Raw genomic sequence first — 19,752 nt, 5'->3', positions numbered from 1 at the left:
TTTTTTATTAATGAGAGCTATAAGCAAGCAAACTGCACCATATGCTATCGTTAAAATATTAAATATGAAAGGCAGATTCGCCCGAAGTTTCATTTGCATCAATGGTGCTAGCTCTAAACCAATGACTAAATTAAATTTTTTAAATGTCTCGCTTGAACAATCTAAATTGAATTTTAAAATTTTCTTATGATCTAAAAGTGACACTTTTCAAGGGAAGCAGACAAACTCTTCTTTTTATCGATTTGAATTATCTAGTGCTGAAACAATGACAAGTAAGCATATCACGAGTATTTTTCTTTTATTTAATTAAGTTATCCATTCTTCTTAAAAGAAAATCTTTACACCGCATATTTTAGTTAATTGTCATATTTTATTTTGTTAATATAACTACAGAAAACTGTCAATAGTTTCATCTGCCCAAGAAACAAGTAATGAAAACTTTGTATTGTAAAAAAGTTTTGAGCTGTTTGTTTACAATGGAATTTATCTGATACAGTTGCCATTTGATCAAAAAAATGGAAATTTCAAACTGCAAATGATTTTTAAATTTAATTATTATTCAAGAGAAATATATTATCTAATTTCAAATTTTTAAATTATAAATTTTTATGATAGTTTTTAAAACATATCACTTTTTAGTCGACAAACTATAGAAAAAATGTATATTTGATGTCGATAGATATTTGATGTCCAATCATCTTCGTTTAAAAATCCAAAACCATAAGAAATAAATATACTTGTAAGGAAATAACAACCGGTTTGTTTTCTTTCGTAATTAAAATAACATATTTTTATTTATTTAGTATAAACTATTTTCTTATGTGCAAACTCAAATGTCTAATTATGTTATAGAAATTTAAAAGCTTTTCGTTTTCATATTTGCTGAGCAAATATTCTCACTTAATTTGAATAATTTTACTTTTATAAAAAAATATAAGATATTTTACGACTCTTCTTCATATTCTAAAGAAAATATCAAAATGAACTAATAAAATGTTGCAATAAGAATAGAAGTTCTTATTGAAACAATGGCCTTTGTTACAATTGATCTTATTGAAACAATGGTCTAACAACAATGGCCTTTGTTAGCCGAAAAGAAATTTTAGAACAACAAAAAAAATGTAATACGACAGCAAACTATGTCATATAACTACCTTGAAATAATGAACTTTTGTTTGGAATTAGTTTTTTTTTTCTAAGTTGTAGATTGAAAACGCTCAGCTAGATTCACGGCGAAAAGATTATGACATATAACTTTAATCATTTCATTTCAACAAGACGTTCACAATTTTTTTCCTTTTCTCATAGGTTGTGTGGAAATGTTACTACAGATACATATAAAATAGTGTACTCATGCGTTGGTTCGCATGGTCATTCGCATTATTTATTTAATGCCATGTTTTATTATTACATTCTCAAGTTATATTAGGAGTTTACATAATACGTTTAATTCAACTTGTGATTTCTATTTCTTCAGCTAAGTGAAGTTTTATATTTTGGCGAGTTATAAAACTTATACCATTTATTTAGAATTCAACAACAACAAAAAAATTTCTAAAAAAAACAATTTTAACAATTGTAATTTTTTGAATCCAAACGTTAACTTAAATTATAATCGCATCGTACATTCCACGAAAATTCGGTGCTTGTTAATGTTTGCTTTGTTTTCTGACAATTTATACGAAAAAAATTGCAGCATAGTTGATATATACATATAAAAAAACATCTTATATATCTGGAAATCTTAAGAATATGCTGTCATTTTTGGAAAAAATTTCTCCTGTTTCGAGCATGGCAAAACATTTCCATGATGTCCTCAGGCAATCTTTTTCCAAAGTACATTTTCAAGAAACTTTTGCAATGATATTCCTCACAAGTGGTTTGTTTTCGTCTTTCTTTCTTTCATTTCTTTATGTACTTTTCCTACTTCACAACTAATGTGATCATAAGGATGATCATAGTGATTCCGCACAAATCCTCTATCTAGGGTCCTGAACGCCGATAAAATGACATCTAAGCTTTTGTTATCCAGCGTCAATATTTATTCTTTCTAATACGAACTAGAACGAAAACTAAATTCCAGCAGAATAAATATTTTGATCTATAAATAAAGTTTTTTAAGGGAACATTTAATATACTGCTGCTGAAAATTTCACATAAATGAAAGTGACAAGAAAATGTGGGTATTTATACATATTTTGTTTTAAAAAAATATGGCTCGAAGGTGTAGGTTAATTGTAGATATGTCAGGAATGTAAATTGTAATAGTAATAAACATACTACTTACTTCTTATTTATGTTAGTACAGTTTATTATAACAATATCATTTTGATTGAAATAGTTCAATTTTAAGTAATATCTCTTACTTGGAATTTCTTTTTTTTTTAACTTAAAGTTAATAATAATCGAAAATCTAGAAAACAAAATGTAATGATTGCATTACTGCGTTGCATTACAGAAGCTTATACGTAATATTGAATTCTTTTGCAACGAAGTAGGAAATTCAATAGCTATGTATAATGAAGAATTTGAAATTGATGTAGGGTCCACATTCTGCTATTAAAAAACTAAGCTAAACAGTGTATATATAGCACAAATAAGACTTTTCAAACAGACATACTTTTGTTTTGAATCTATAAACATGAGCAGTTATCATTAAATATTTCCCTCGATTCTGTGCTCCGACACAGAATTTTGTGGAACCAAAATTAAAGTATACCAGTATTTATATCCTTATTTGTGCTTTTTTGCATTGTTTTGCTTTATAACAGCTATATGCTTAACGGTAGCTTGTAAACTCAAAACTGTCTTGATTCTATGTGTTTATTTTCGTTGCAGTTATGTTTTTAAAATACATTTTTGTGAAACTAAATAATTTTAAATCAACGATGACTGAAGTGAAAAACAAGTTATTTACAATAAAGCAAAATGAATGTAAAAACAATACTTATTCGTGTCTGAGAACCTTAAATAATTTCTATACAGGTTAGAAATACGTCATTGTATATGTTATCCGAAACCACCCATATTATATATATATATATATATATATATATATATATATATATATATATATATATATATATATATATATATACATATTTCACTTATTCAAGAAATAATGTCAATTATGTTACCTAGTTTGCTTTTCTATTCAACCAATACAAGAGTCTATTACATATTCTTTAGTATTCAGTTGCTTTTCATTCCTTGTGTTAAGTAAGTTAAAATATCAACGTCGATGTCACGTTAGAGTTCATCAAATTTTTATTTCTAAAATTATCTGTAACCAAGCGTTTATTTTGTTTAAATTACTTCTTTTATTTGTTGTTTCTATCAAAACCAACAATTTAAAACCAACGTAAATGGAAATAAGAAAAATGAATTGCGTACAATAAAGAAAAATAATTAATTTGCTAATAAAAATTCAGAACTTGCGAATATCAATAACTAATTTTGATAAAAATGACGCTTTTCTAATTTTGCTAATTAGAGCTACATATATTGTTTTAATAGATACTTTTTTAATCAATTCACAGTATGCTAATATAAATTATTAAATTTGGTATTGAGGTTACAGGTTTTTAAACCTCCTCTCAGAGAGGTATAAGCAACATATAAAAATATTTGATGGTACTGCTTAATTCAAATATACTAATATAATATAAATAATAATAAACAAAAAAAATAGAATTATTTTCATTGTCGCGGTAAACTGAATTGTGATTAATTAGAATATTATTTTAATTGTTACGTTTTGAACATGTATTAGTTGTGTTGATTTTACCAATTTATTGATTAGATACATTTCATCTTTACTAATACTGAACTATAGTCTAGAAATAATTTTAATCAGGATTGGCATGATTTTCAAAAGCATGCCATTTTGTTTCTATATCATGTCAGCACAAAATAATTCCAAAAATACTCGATACAAATAAAGTGAAAATTGTCTGGTTATATGTAGTTTCTTTAGATTCATAGTTCAAATGCCAAAATCATCCACCTTTACTTACAGGTTTGAGAATCCAAACAAAAATGTTTTTGAATATTATTTGATGAGCTACTGTTCATAATTCTGATATTCGCAGTTCTTTAAAAAACGTCAAAGATGGTTATATGTACATGATATAAATAGCGACATCATTAAGCGTTTTAAGAAACTTTAAATGAGCATAAATCAAATGTTACACTACCTAAAATAAAGATTATCTGAATTTGCTTGTCTCTTAAATAGATGCATACTCGTATACGATCTACTTGTTCGCATATTCGTCTCAAATAATAATATCGAAAAACAGTGTAATACTCGAAGTGAAAAAGAAAAATCCACTTACACATCTGGGATTCTCCAGCTTATGCTTCCATTTTAGTAGAATATCATCATGTTTTGTACCAGGCAAAAACATTTCCATGATATCCCCAGGCTATCTTTTCCTAACATTTCCGAAGAATCGTTCCGAAGGTATATCTTACAAGTGGTTCTTCTTCCTCTTTTTCTTCCGCTTCAGGATGGTTCTTTCCTCCATCGCAACTAATGCGATCATAAGAATGATCACTGGATTCTTCACAAATCTTCAGACCAGGAACATGGAAGTAAAAAAAATTGACGTCTATGCTATTCTTATCTTAGGTCAATATTTATGTCTTATCAAGCAGCCAGGCATAAAAAAGTATGATAAATGACTTATAAATGTATCGATTGCAATAGAATGTAAAAGTATGAAGCAGAATCCTTAATTAATTCACATTTAAATTATTTCTTAAACTCCTGTGATTCAATATATTGAACCCAATATAATGATCAATATATATATATATATATATATATATATATATATATATATATATATATATATATATATATATATATATATATATATATATATATATATATATATATATATATATATATTCTATTTCCTATTCCTGTATGCAGACTCTGATTTTTAAATAAGTCACCCTATGAAAGATGGATATGTGTATTCTGTAAAATTATGTTAGATTTTATGAATGAAGGATAAGTCTATAAACGACTTTCTATCCTGACAGACTGACTTTTAAATTAATTTCCCTATTAATGATTTTTTTTTTTTTTTTTTAAGACTGCTAATTTATTCAATCCGTTAAACATTTTTATTATTATTTCAATTTTATTACCTTTTTACTAATTGTTTCTCATAGATGGCAGCACTAATATTTTACCTAAACATTTTTTTCTTCTTCTTCGATCAAATGTTTTTTTAATTTTATTATATTCGATTCAAGCTATAAGCAATATTTTACATCTTCGCGATTTTTGTTAACTGTTTTATTATTGTACTTTTAAACCTAAACCGCGTTTTAATTCACGCCGGTAAGTTTGATTTCCTTTTACATTTTTCTTTTATTTCATGATTTTTTACAACATTAGGTTTTTGCGATATCGACACATATAAAGAATAATTTTTATCTTAGGATAATTATTCTTTATTCAGAAATATCACATTATTTATGGCAATTAGATGTGTCTTGACAACGACTATTTGCCTTTACCATTCTTGTTTCTCTACCATTTAGTTTTTTATTTTTATTTTATTCATGTTTTTCATGTTAATTTGTATATATATATATATATATATATATATATATATATATATATATATATATACATAATGTAATTTTATCTCTAAAAAATTATATAGGGCATTTTTTATTGAACTACTTTTCAATATATTTAATATTTTTGTAAATATTAATCCAATTTACTATCCTATTTATACCAGTATTTAATATATGAATCAGCATCCGATACGTTAATAGACTGATATACTGGGCAATATTTGATATAATTGAATCACTAAAGAAATATTAAAGGTTCTTTTTTTTGTTTGGACTACTATTCAATGCAATTCAATTATTTTTTAACATTCTGAGCTCCAATATATAAGTCAATATCTTTGACCAATATATTGAAGTAGTATATTATATACTGGACAATGTTTTGCATACTTTTATCTCTAAATAAATGATATTCAGGACCTGTTTTTCTGCTTATATACATTAAGAAAACAATGGTCCGTGTAAAAATATCGGTTTACGATTTACCTAAAATAATTATTTCCCTATAAATTTAGTTATTTAGTACATAACTTAAATATTAACATATTGTAACTTAAAAACCGCATCGGTAAAAATATCGGTTAGTCGAAAGTTTCAATTACATGCAAAAGTTATAAGAAAATTAGGACATTTTATTCAAATTACCATTTAAAGAGTTTTATGGTAAATTAAAACCTTATTTGGTTACTGTAAAGTTTTTTTTCATGATCAAATGGGAAAAATGCACTATTAAGTAACCAACAATGATATTACTATTGAGTAGCCCAAAAGAAAGAAATTCTAAATATCTGACTGTTTCATTTTAATGTAATAGTTAAAAATAACTGAAAATTTAATTATATTTAATCACATTTATGAGTTTAATTTTTCTTGTGCTATATACCTCTAACAGAAAATTGTATATATGTTTATATTTAAAATTTTGGTGTCAAAAGAATGCATGAAATAAAAAAGAGCCAACTAAAAAACTATAGATAGACAATATTTTCTAAAGCACAAATAAACTTGAAAGTTTTCAATCACAAAAGTTATCATAATTGATTATGAAATGCTGCTGGCGTGTTATACGTTTATAATTCAGAAATAATTCAAACATACTACTATATTTTAGGGAATAAATTAATAGGTTTCTTAATTTTTTGAATTTTAATATAAAAATTTCGAACATCTTAGAGCCATTGGAGACTTAATCTTAAACTTAGTGCTTCATAAAAGGGACTTCCCTTTTAAAAAATTAATTAAATTGTTCAGCAAAAATTTAGTAATACTACTTCCATTCGAAAAATTAAAAGATCGTACTATGAAAGAAAAATGAATTAATAGTGTTCTGTTGTTCTGAAAAGTTCAACATGGACAGTGGTTCTTCAGTTTTAAATTGTTTTTAACTATGAGAAATACATGTTTTCTATGATATGTGTAATGAGAAATATATTTCTTTATTTTAATTTTGTCTGTATAGGACAAAGATTTGATTTGAAGTTCATTTTAACTTAAATATTGTCTTATGTTCCTTTTTGAGGTCAGAATAGCATATCAAAAGTATTATTCAAAAAGTAGAGGTAAAAAATGTATTTAATTGTCAATTAAAATTGAACTTTTACAAAATTATATTTCATGAATTCTAGAAAGCATAACAGTTTCTAAGCTATTTTTAATATATTTAATTTTTGATCTCCGTATATAATTTTAAAAAATCTGGTGGTATTTTGAGAGTAATATTATTAATTGTTTACTAAATATTTGTTTAAAATTCTATTATTTCGAAATACGAACATTGCAATGTAAACACATTGAATTGCTTAAAACAATTAAAATATGTATGAATGTATGTAAGGAATATCTCAAAGTATATCGCAAAACTGTTTTTAAAATAAGATTTCCCATTTTAAAAAGAAAACGAAAAAAAAAATTTTTGTGGCTGATTCAATTTTCTATATTTATCACTGTTTGTCCGGGGAAACAAACAAATCTATGAACCTTACTTAAAAGAATTGTTTAATATGAACAAAAAGTTCAGGTTCTTTTATAGACACTCCAACCAACAAGCCGTCAAAAAAAAAATACTTAGCATAAATATAAGTATATCTTAGGAATATTCTAATGCATATCACAAAACTGTTTTTAAAATGTAGATTGCCATATTTTCAAGAAAAATGAAGAAAAAAAATGTATTTGTCGATGATTCGATTGTCTATATTCCCCATTGTGTGTCCAGAAAAACAAAAAATAATCTATGTACTTTATTTAAGAGAATTGTTTAGTATGTAGGATTAAAATGTTCTTATTCTTTTATAGATACTCCAACCAACAAGCCGTCAACGAAATATAATTAACATAAATAAAAGTATGTCTAAGGAATATTCTGAAGTATATCACAAAACTGTTTTTAAAATAGGCTTCCATATGTTTCAAGAAAAATGAGAAAAAAAATGTGTTTGTCGATGATTCGATGGTATATATTCCCCATTGAGTGCCCAGGGAAACAAAAAAAAATCTATATACTTTACTTAAGAGAATTGTTTAGTATGTAGTATCAAAAGGTTCTTATTTTTTTATAGATACTCCAACCTGCAAGCCGTCAAAAAAAAATATTTATGGTCTAGCTAGAGAAGAGAAAGTAAATATAACGTGTGAAGTAGATTCGGATCCTGCCGATGTCACGTTTCGATGGGCCTTAAACAATTCTATTGAAAACGTTGAACTACACAACTTTAAATCCTCTGGTTCAACAAGCATCATATCTTATATGCCAAAATCTACGACAGATTATGGATCTGTGTTATGTTGGGGAAGAAATTCAGTTGGGGATCAAAAAGAGCCTTGCTTTTTTAGAATTATACCTGCTGGTAAGTTAGAATATCCTTTTTACATTTTATTCATTATGATTCTAAGGAAGAGTTTAATTTTGTATTATGAATTGAAATAAGGAGCATTGCTTTAATTAAAATATTAATACGTGCATAAAAATAATTAATAAACTTATTTCCAAATATGTTTTGTAATATTAGAACTTTTAAACTTTTGTTTAACTAGTTAAGAATCTAACTTAACCCCTTAACGATCGGCTAATTTTCAAGAAAGCGGTCATAAAAGAGCCTATTTTTCTATACACGCATGTTATACACCTATTTGATTAGTGCTGACATTTAGTTTAAAGTAAACTAACTATCTACAATTACCTTAAAAATATCCTGGTACTGCCATCTGGTGTGTAAAATGAGAAATAAAATGTTTTCCGGGCAAAAGAAATTAATTAGTTTTATTCTTATTGGCGTGTTACTACTGAACACTAAAGCTCGGGAATATCACGGGAACGAGAAATAGAGGGCGAAACCTCACACCGTCATTTTCACGAGAGCAAGAAGGAAGGGGTTAAAATTCATTTAAAAAAGTTTGTTTTAATTTTTTTTAAAGAAATGACGAAAATGTAAACATTTTACATATAAATTCGCATTTTGTTGTTGAGTAAAGTAAGGAGAACTGCCAATAAATAAAAGCATATTTAAACAAAAATAATGCAGTGTAGCTTACTAAATGTATAAAAAATACGCACTGAACGAAAATGTTTATCCTTTTGAGTTTTTTTTTTCTTTTTTTTTGGAAAAAAATATAGTATCGAATCATGACCTTGTAAAGAAACTACTTTCACAAGAAACCTATCAGCAGTGTATTGTCAAACTGAAATAAGACGATGTAATAAACAATGAATGCGTACATCGCACCTGGTATTTTTTTAATTATTATATATAATATACTTTATTTATTTCCCCTTATTGAATTTTTTAAAAAGCGAATAGCTACTAATGAATTAAATGAACATCAACTAATGAACAATTAAAATAAGCATCGGGGCAAAATAATTATTTTTTCCAAGAAAATTGAAGATGGATATAATTGTGTGAAAATTGTTAACCTGAAAGCTCGTACAAGGAAATCAGTAATCATAACCATACTCGTCAACTAAATTGGATAATAACAAACTATGGTTTATTAAGGAGGTATTTAAAATATTAAATTATATTTAACTTTTATCAAAACAATAATTATTTCACTTCCAATAAGGACTTATGTCTGTGATACATGAATTTCAATGCAATGTTAAGCTATACTGAATTTATTTATAAGAATACAACAGTTAAAATCTTTAATCCGAGCAACAGTTGGAATAATATGTCCCAGCGAAGGGAACTTATTTCATTAAGGTTAATATAAAACAGAATTCAAACATTTAATTATTAGAAAGAATTATATAAAATACATAGTTACCAATAGCATTTCAATCACTCAAATTTGTAGTCCTAGATTGGTCTCTATCAGTTTTTATGTAAAAGAGAGTATTTATATAGATAAAAGAGATTCATGTATGATTAGAAGTTTATCTTTTTTTGAAATAAATTTTATTATTATTATCACGATGATAACTAAAGACAACGAGATATTATGCCTTTGCGATTTTGTGGAAAGATAATCATTTTTAAATCATTTACGTTTCTTTACTGTGCGGTTAATAAAAGCAACAATATATTATGATTTTTTCCTCCAAAACAAATTATGCAGGAATTATCAACAAAATTAATCAATTTTAAATCAAACATTTTATTATTTTAATTTCGATAATGCTAGATTACGATGCATCAAGCATTTTCTCTTCAACAAACTAAGCAGAAATTATTTATTTTTAAATCAATAATTTTTTACTCTAATGTCACTTGTGAGAGGCAGCGATTTTTTCTTAATAATATGTAGTATTGCAATTATTATTTTAAGCTTTAACAAGTCTGTGGGAAGAAGAGTTTTGTAATACTTACCTCCTAAAATACAGTTTAAATACTTTCTAATAGATTTAAATCCAATTTACTCCTTTTATAACATGAATGAAAGGTTAAAATGATTACAATGTCGACCTTTGAAAAATCCAATAAATCCAAACTGTTCAAACACAAATACAGAATATGCGTCTTATTTTAATAATTATTAGGTACAAAATTTGCACCATATTAATTCACAATTTATAGAAATTCTTCAAATGTAATTTAGAATATAACAGCATAGAATGAAATTTTCACAAATGAAGGAATCCAATTTGCATAGGAAACTAGTATGGATGTTATAAATCTAGTTACGGACGTTTCTCATTCGTAAAGATATAAATAACCATTTAAATCTTCATAAAACTCCTTACAATTCAATATTACGTTATTATAAACATTGGAATTGTGTTATTGCATCGAAGTAGGATTTTCTGCAAATAACGAAGAATGTATCTGACATAAATATGTTGTTGTTAGAATAAATGAACATGCCTTAGATAAACTATATCTCCTTCTTTGCATACAAATTCAAATGTTAAATCTAAAAATTGTGTTTAAACTCAAATCACTTAGTTAAATATTATTAAGCCTTTAAAGATTCTAAATTCATAAACCTTTTGTTAAAAAGTGATACACGTATTTAGATGCAACAAATTTACACTGTTGTGAAAATGATTACATATAATGTGATTATGTATAATAATATTAATAATGTAGAAAGAAAATTGAAATATACTTTTTTTTTAAAAAATATTCATCATTATCACAAAATTTTTATCAAGAAATTTTTATCACACCATAATTATTTTCACAAAACACACCAATTTTCCTTGCAATACACCTACTTTATTTAACAATACTAATCTTATGTACATCAATATATTAAATATTCCAATTTTACATCAGCTGGACAATCACAAAACATTGCACAAATGAACATACGTAACATTTGAATCTGACTGTGACAAAAATTGATTTTCCTAAATAAATTCGTACATTGAAATACTTGAAGTTGAAAATATTTTACTTGATAATATTTGTTTGAATACAAAAATAATATTTTAGGTAAAACAAACCTTCCAAATAAACAAAATTCACGTCATATTGACTAAAAATTTTTTTTAACACAAAGTGAACACGAAGACTAAAATATACAGATTTTATAAAGAAAGTATGAGGAATCAAAGTAATTTATAAACCATTCTGAATATAATAAAGCTCACAATGCAATTTTGTTAACAATACCAATTTCATGTATACCAATATTCCAATTTTACTTCATTAGGATATCACAATTCACGCTTTGCATTACAGTGCTATTTCGTATTATTCCACAAATGAACATACATTACATTTAAATCTGACTGTAACAAAAAACTATTCCCCAAATGATTTTATAGATAGAGATAAAATTTAACACAGAAAACATTTTATTTGGTAATATATAATGTCTCAGTATAAAAAAAAAAGAAATCGTGTCCAAGGTAAAATAAAGGAACTATTTCGGCACGATTTACCGTAAATTCCCATTTCTTCTTGATATAAAGAAAAAGAAAAATATAATTTTGTGGGAGTCTATTTCAGTACTTAAAATATAGGATTTAATTTATCTTTACGAAATCTTTCTTTTGGACCTCTGAAACTGAATTATGCAAACTTCATTAAGAATGTAAAAAAAAAAAAATCAAAATTTCAAAGCAATTCTAAATGTATTAAAGCTCACAATGCATACCAATTTTACTTGTAATATATCAAAACCAAAGTTACTTACAATTCTAAATTTATGTAAACTAATACATAAAATATTCCAAATTTACTTCATTAGGAGATCACAATTCTTGTATTGCATTATATTGCTATCCCTTATTATTCCACAAGTGAACCTACATTAAATTTGAACCTGACTGCGGTACAAAGCTATTTCCTAGATGAATATATTGATAGAAGGGAAATTTAGCACAGAAAACATTTTATACGATAATATATAATGTCTCAGTGTAAGAAAAGCAATGATGTTTAGAGAAAAACATATATACCAAAAACAATTTAATCCATATTAATGAAATCTTTCTTTTAAAATTCTAAAATTGAACAATATAAACTTTACAAGGAAACATAATAATTTTTAAGGCATTCTAATATTTTATAGCTCATAAAACGCGACGATTTTACTTATAATATACCAATATATCATTAACTTATTTCAAATTTTATGTACACTAATCTATAAAAATATTCCGATTTAACTTAGTTAGGACATTGCATTACATTGCTATTCCGTATCATTCCTCAAATGAACATACATTACATTTAAATCTGACAGTGACACAAAGCTATTTCCTAAATGAATTCATAGATGGAGGTGAAATTTAACACAGAAAACATTTTATTCGATAATATATAATGTCTCTTGTATAAAAAAGAAATCATGTTCAAGGTAAAACAAACGAACTATATGGGCACGATTTACAGTAACGTCCCATTTCCTCTTGATGAAAATAAAAATAAAAACGAACAATTTTGAGGGAGTCTATCTCAGTACCCGAAATGGAAATAGGGATTTAGGCCGAACAAGTGTATGTGTAGTAATGTTTTCTGACTGATCCTGCGGGCACTTACATTAGAGACACAGGGAAGTACGTGGTTAAAATATTGCTCCGACTCTCTGTTCTCATTTTTTCTCCTTCCTTTTTGGTACAGAGTTTCCAATAGAGTAATATTATGCTATGTTTCTATTTTTATTACGCTAGTATATCTGAGGTATTCAGTCGTGACTGACTCTAATGCTCAAGAAGAATTGGAGTCGGAATGAGACTCATTTTATTTGCCTAACAGTATACGCTGGAGGCTCCGTTGTTGTTTATTGAGGAATGTTTAATCGAGAGTTATAACGTTTATACCAATATTGCATAATATTATGTTTTTTTATGTTATATAATGCTCTGTTCGCACAGGTTTTATCCTGTGATTTATTTTATTTATAAAAAACAGGGAAATATTTCATTACCAATTTAAAATTTTTCTAAAAATAGTTTTAACTCTTTGCTCTCTGATTACTTTAAAATGCTGTTTGAATTAACCTAAGCATTATGTCATTTAAAACACATAATGCTATACTTTTATATAATTTTTTGAGTTCTAAAAATATTGTGGCTACTAATTATTAAGGAATTTTTTTTTAGAATTTTAGAGTTGTGGCTATTGATATCGCCTCAAAGCAACACCTCCTAGGAAAGCGAAGGCCTCAGCATGGATCAATTTAGTAGTCCAACTTGACAAACATAAACTGCGCAGTGGAGAAAATAAGAAAGATGTCATTACGTTTGGACAACTAAGAGTCAAATTTCTTGTTCATGGTAACCCGTGCAGAGGCCTTCTGTCTCTTAGGATGTATTTGCTCAAAGGCATCATCGAAGTGTAAAAGGTCAATACAAAACCGAAGTACAGAAAACTAAATTCCATATATATATATATATATATATAAGGAAAGTAGTAAATTTTGAAATACATAAAAACAGTAAACAATTTTAAAATTGTACAATTTACAATTAAACAATTATTGTACAATTAAACAGTACAATTTTGCAAAAAAATTATTCTTATCTTCAGCAACATAATTTTTCTAAAAAGATTACACAAAATTTTAATTAAATGAGCTTAGAAAGCTACATAGGATGTTTCAATAACACACCTTATGAAGGAAACAAAGGTAATGAATCAAAAACATTTTTTTAATAAAAAATGAGGTCCCAAATTGACTGTTACGGCCAAAAAAATCCTTTAGCAATAAATCAAACCAAGAATTCAGTAAAAATGTAGCGTAGGAAAAGTGTAGAGAATAAAACTTCTATTATGCTTATATACGTAATATTTTTTTATTTTGAAACACACAATTTAATGAAAATTAGTAAGGCAATTATTGAAACATAACAGCTAAATATAATACTAGAAATCTGGAGTTAATAGACCCTTGAGTTTAGTATGTCTCGACGAAACGGTTTGATTGATTTACTCATTGCTTCGTGTTTCAGCATAAAAATTCCGTATGTCCCTGTATGTCTCGAGTCTTATAACTTTAGTGGAAACTAAAAATATAGCATGATGTATATGTGATAAACATCTTGCGAAACCCTGAAGCTCCTTCAAGCTGAATATATACTTTAGATGAGACAGCGAGACTTTTATTCTCATAACTGATTGAAAGAAGTTCGATCCCCTGCCTAGAGACCATAATGTATTTTCTACTCCTTTAACAAATAAAGAGCTACCGCACTCTCTTGCTCTGCAGGATTGGGAAACCTGAACTATTGGAACACGCACCGGTCTCATGCAAGCATAGAGGGCAGCATAACAGCACTGATCATTATCAAAGCGAAGCAAAAATATGTATTTCCCATCAATAGATGGCACCACTGGATTATCTAATCAATCTACATTCATTTGAAGTTAAGTACATCTCAACTCAAATTAAATTTAAATTTAATTTCTGAACATTACTGGGATGCCCTAGTAGCATCAAAACACGAAACCGGTCTACTCAGCATTAATCCGGCTTATTGAAAGGGGAGGATTTTGTGAACGCCATATAAAGCCAATTAGCACCTTGAAGATGGGTAACTATTTTAACTGAGAGGGCTAAGCTGTTATTCTCATGATTGGCTGAATGGTGATTTGAATTTCCAAAACAGTATGTTTTCCACTATTTTAACAAATGTTGAGCTACCACTGTCTTGCTTTTTTCATATACTAAGGATAGGAAAAACCTTAAAGTTACATCACTTCTTAAAGTAAAACCGACGTTTTATTACAGAGAACTGAGGTGGGTTTTTACTAAGGTAGTTCAGAAAAGAAGTAATTTGATATGCCAGTTATATGTCAGTTTATAAACGGCGTTCTGAAAGCCTTTTTAAAATTTTGAATATAAATCAATTTATATTGAAAAATGCCTCAAGTAGAACGTGGTCTTTTAATCTATGATTTCTTCATTTGATTAAAAGTCAACCATTTAATTTTATTTTTTCTCTTATGTCAAAGAAACGAAAACCTTAATTTAAGAGAAGATTTCGTAGAGTCTTGTTACTGACATCGCACTGTAATATTTTTACATACTTATGGGGATACTTTTCAAATTCATTTTGTTTCGTTAAAGATGAAATATGTAAAGAAATTAAAATGTTAGGAATGATTCGAATCGAGAGAAAGGACAGGGTACTGTGAAAATATTATTCCACATAATGCAAAAGAAAAAATAAACAGGACAGGCAATATATATACATATATATATATATATATATATATATATATATATATATATATATATATATATATATATATATATATATATATATATATATATATATATATATATATATATATATATATATTATATATGTATATATATATTATATATGTATATATATATATATATATATATATATATATATATATATATATATATATATATATATATATATATATATATATATATATATATATATTATATATGTATATATATATTATATATATATATATTATATATATATATATATATATATATATAAAAATAACAAACAACATTTTATTTAAAAAAAAAAAGAAAAGAAATGTTAATTAAAAATCCGCAAAAAAAAAAGATATAATCTTTTCTTCAGCCCACACGATTATATCCGCAAAACAGGCTGAAGAAAAGATTGTATCTGTTTTTTTTTCCGACTTCTTTTCCGGTTTTTTAATTAACATTTCATTTTTGCTTTTTTTTTTTTAAATAAAATGTTGTTTGTTATTTTTTTACTTATTATTTCCCACCCCCTTTTTTTCATACGTCTATAATTTTTCTTTGTTTTATTCTTCATTTTGAACTTATCTAATGAGTGCTGTTTACTTGCAGCTTAAGCGTAATAAATGATACTTATTGTTTTTCTTAACTTACTTCGTGTTTTCTTGTATTTATTTATTTATTATATATATATATATATATATATATATATATATATATATATATATATATATATATATATATATATATATATATATATATATATATATATATATATATATATATATATATATATATGAAGTGATTGGGTTCTGGTCACAAGTGACCGGAAATGCACACGGAGCTTCTCGGGCCCTACCGTTGAAAAAATGTTGCACAAATTTAATCCCGTTTTTGCATAGTGCTCCGAAGGTCACTTTCATACCTATTTGCTATTTAATTCTCAAGCTTTCCTAGAAAAGCCCTAAGAAATAAGCTTTCATTTTCTAGGAAAATTCTCTTTATTTTGAAGGAAATAACACATTTTTATAAAAGCGAGTGCTCGCGTTGCTATTTTTGCACATACTATCTGTTACAGAGGCTAATGAAATATGATTTGTTTTAACGATAATTATTTTAAACATATGATCATTAACTTCAGTTCATGTATTTTAGATAAGTGGGCTGTAAAAAATTATTGTAAATTTATTCAATTTAATCATAGTTTAAAAAAATAACAAATTTTAACCATGGTATCTAAGTAATATTCATTTGCATAATATTTTTAGTAACCAGAGAATTTTTCTATGCTTTAACATTTATGTTTAACTATGGTGATAATAGGCCTCTGTCCCTACCGGCCTGACATGCGTGTTCATGTAACTAAATAAAGCAGTGATCACTGAATTACAGTTAATTATTTATTTTGAAAAGTTAATATTTTTTTTGAAAATTAATAGTTGGTATATGATTATGCTCAGAAAAAACAATGTTTATAAACAATGTATTTATTTATTTTTTTAAATGGCATATTTTTAAAAATATTGCCTACAAAATTGTCTTCAAATAAGCTTATCCCCAGGATTTAAAACAATATAAATCCGTTCTTGAATTAGTGCGGCTTTGCAACTATTATTTACAAACATTATAAAGAAAGTAAAATATTGTTTCAAATGTATTAAGCTTTAATAACGTTTTAAATAATAATCACCTATCACCTTTAAAGAAGTGAATCAGTTATTTTTTCCTAAAGGAATAAAATATTTTAAAACTTCAAAATGCATATATAGGTAAATCATAAAACATGATATTTCATCTGATTTAAAACAGACGATTCAAACTTTTATGTAGTAAAGCTTACATTACAAGTTAACCGGCCTTTTTTTTAAAACAAATGCTAATTAAAATTGCTTTTAATAGGCACAAAACAATACTTTCTATGAACGACATTTCGACTGCCTATCCAGGACTCATTCATAGGGAATGCATTCATAATTTTAAATGCAGATATTTTAGATTGGGTTTAACGTGAAAACATTAAAATTTTAATTAAAAATATTAATATTCTACTAATAATTCATAATATTTAAGTTTTGGAAAAAAAACATTATGCAGATAGGAAAATATGTATGTTCTATAAAGTGGTTTTAGTGCATACTTTTTTTAAAAGTTTTTTTGTAGATAGTCCGCTTGAAATTAACTACTTTAAAAGAAAATGAATAATACTACATTAAAAAAAATTCTACGGCTCAGTCTTTGCCAACAGATAAAAATTTTCAAAATTCTCTCCCTTCATAGTAAAAATATTCTTTCTTTATCCTTTTGAAAATTTCTTCAATAAATCATTTTATTTCTGAAGGCCAAAAGGGATAGTTTCAGTTGTCACAAAATAGGAGAAAAACTGAAAATGTTGTGGAAAATAAAAAGAAAACTGGCCACTGGGTCACTGAACGTAAATTTCCTGTTCAACTTCCTTCACATAATGCGATTTGAAGGGAGCTGCAGTTTTCTTTATAGCTGTTCGAAAAAGTTGTCAGCATTAAAATACAATAAAAGTATTCGCGTGATGAAACTACAAATACTACAATTGTGTAAGCTCTAGAGAGTTTCAATTTTGTTGCAGTTTGTTTCAGTTTTTTTTTCTCTTTAAACACTTATATTGCTAAATAATGATAAACGAGGCACCCGATAAACTTCTGAAAAAAATCTAAAATATTCTGGTTAGATTTTTTTTTTAAATTTATGCATAGATTTGCATGTCTGTTATGTTCACCTAAAACATAATAATTATACAAAGTAGCTTTAAAATAAAAAGAAGCTAAAGAAAAACTAAATTGAGAGAGAGAGAGAGTGGACAAGTCGTTGAATTTGTTTGTTAATTGCAAGAAGCTCATAATTTATAACAATTAATTTGTGTTTTGGTTTGTTTTACAGGGTTTCTGATATTGATCTTAAGGTATAACCTTAAACTAATACTTTTTAAACAATGTAAAGAGCTAATATTGCAACTCCTTTGGCGAAAACAGTGTACATATGTAAACGTTAGAAATACAAAGAAGTCATGCAAATGGAAAAATTTATACATACATACATATATATATATATATATATATGTGTGTGTGTAAATTGACGTTACATTAATTAGGCTTTAAACAATGTAAAAGCAAAAAAAGAAGTCGCGTTTAATATTTTCCAACGGTTTTAAGTATAGCATTTGCTCCATGCACTTCATTTTAATACTTTCCCACATTTTCCACATTTGCATGAAAAATGCGATTCAAATAGCATAATCAAATTCTTAGCCATTTTGAATTTATTGCTACACGAGCAAATATCCAGGCATTTGTACTATTTAATATGGGAAACCATACTTAGTATTTCATATTTCTTTGTAAGTCGTGGTGAAAGGAAAAGGAAAAATTTTTGCGAACCGTACAATCCCGTCTCTAGGGAGTTACAGGCATTCGCGTGAAATTTCGTCATTCCGACAGAGCTACATTTCATGCCTGAAATTCCAATTATCACCTTCCCCTTTCCTTCAACAACAATGTGTCTCCAAATACGTGACTTGTGTCTTGAAGATATTACGTAGCCATTTATATTCACGTTCTGCTTAAGATGTTGGCTTCTACTTAATAGCTTTCGCTATTTCGTTTTCAATAATGTTGTTTCGAACTCTTTTAAAAGGACGTTTAAACTCTTACAATTCAACAGATGATAATTTGAAACCTGTTTTTTTTCCTCTACATTTATGCAAATTTATTTTTTGCAAAGCTTACCATTATCAAAGATCGTGTGGTAATTTCTTTATTAAGTAACTATCCCTTACTAATGTTATTTTAAATTTAAATGTTCTAAAAACTATCATATTAAGTAAATATATAATATTGTTTTTTTTTTTTAAATTCTCCTTATTAGGTATCTGCCTTGGATATATTGAGTATGGTAGATTTTATATGATCAGTCATAAAATGAAGACATTATAATCTCCTCACGTAAGAGGAATACGATTTCATTGAAATGCAATTTAATTTCTTTAAACGCGTGTTTCGAAAGTACATGAAGACCCTCTAATTTATTTATAAT

General features: G+C 26.5%; 1 protein-coding gene across 4 annotated transcripts in view; it reads left to right on the top strand.

Moving 5' to 3' along the window:
* The window catches only part of LOC107453431 (adhesion molecule nephrin), a 278,090-nt gene that overhangs the window by 234,760 nt on the left and 23,578 nt on the right, over positions 1 to 19,752 (top strand). For all 4 annotated transcript variants that reach the window (XM_087166005.1, XM_016070260.4, XM_043040896.3 and 1 more), the window contains one exon: positions 8,160 to 8,447. In XM_087166005.1, coding sequence (XP_087022131.1) covers positions 8,160 to 8,447 — 288 coding nt within the window. The remainder of the gene's footprint in view (positions 1 to 8,159; positions 8,448 to 19,752) is intronic.

This window comes from Parasteatoda tepidariorum, chromosome 6 (assembly GCF_982258835.1).
Source record: "Parasteatoda tepidariorum strain Cologne lab strain chromosome 6, Ptep-v5.0, whole genome shotgun sequence".
Classification (NCBI taxonomy): Eukaryota; Metazoa; Arthropoda; class Arachnida; order Araneae; family Theridiidae; genus Parasteatoda; species Parasteatoda tepidariorum.
The sequence above is the reverse complement of the archived record's forward strand: the minus strand, read 5'-3'. Positions and strand labels throughout refer to the sequence as shown.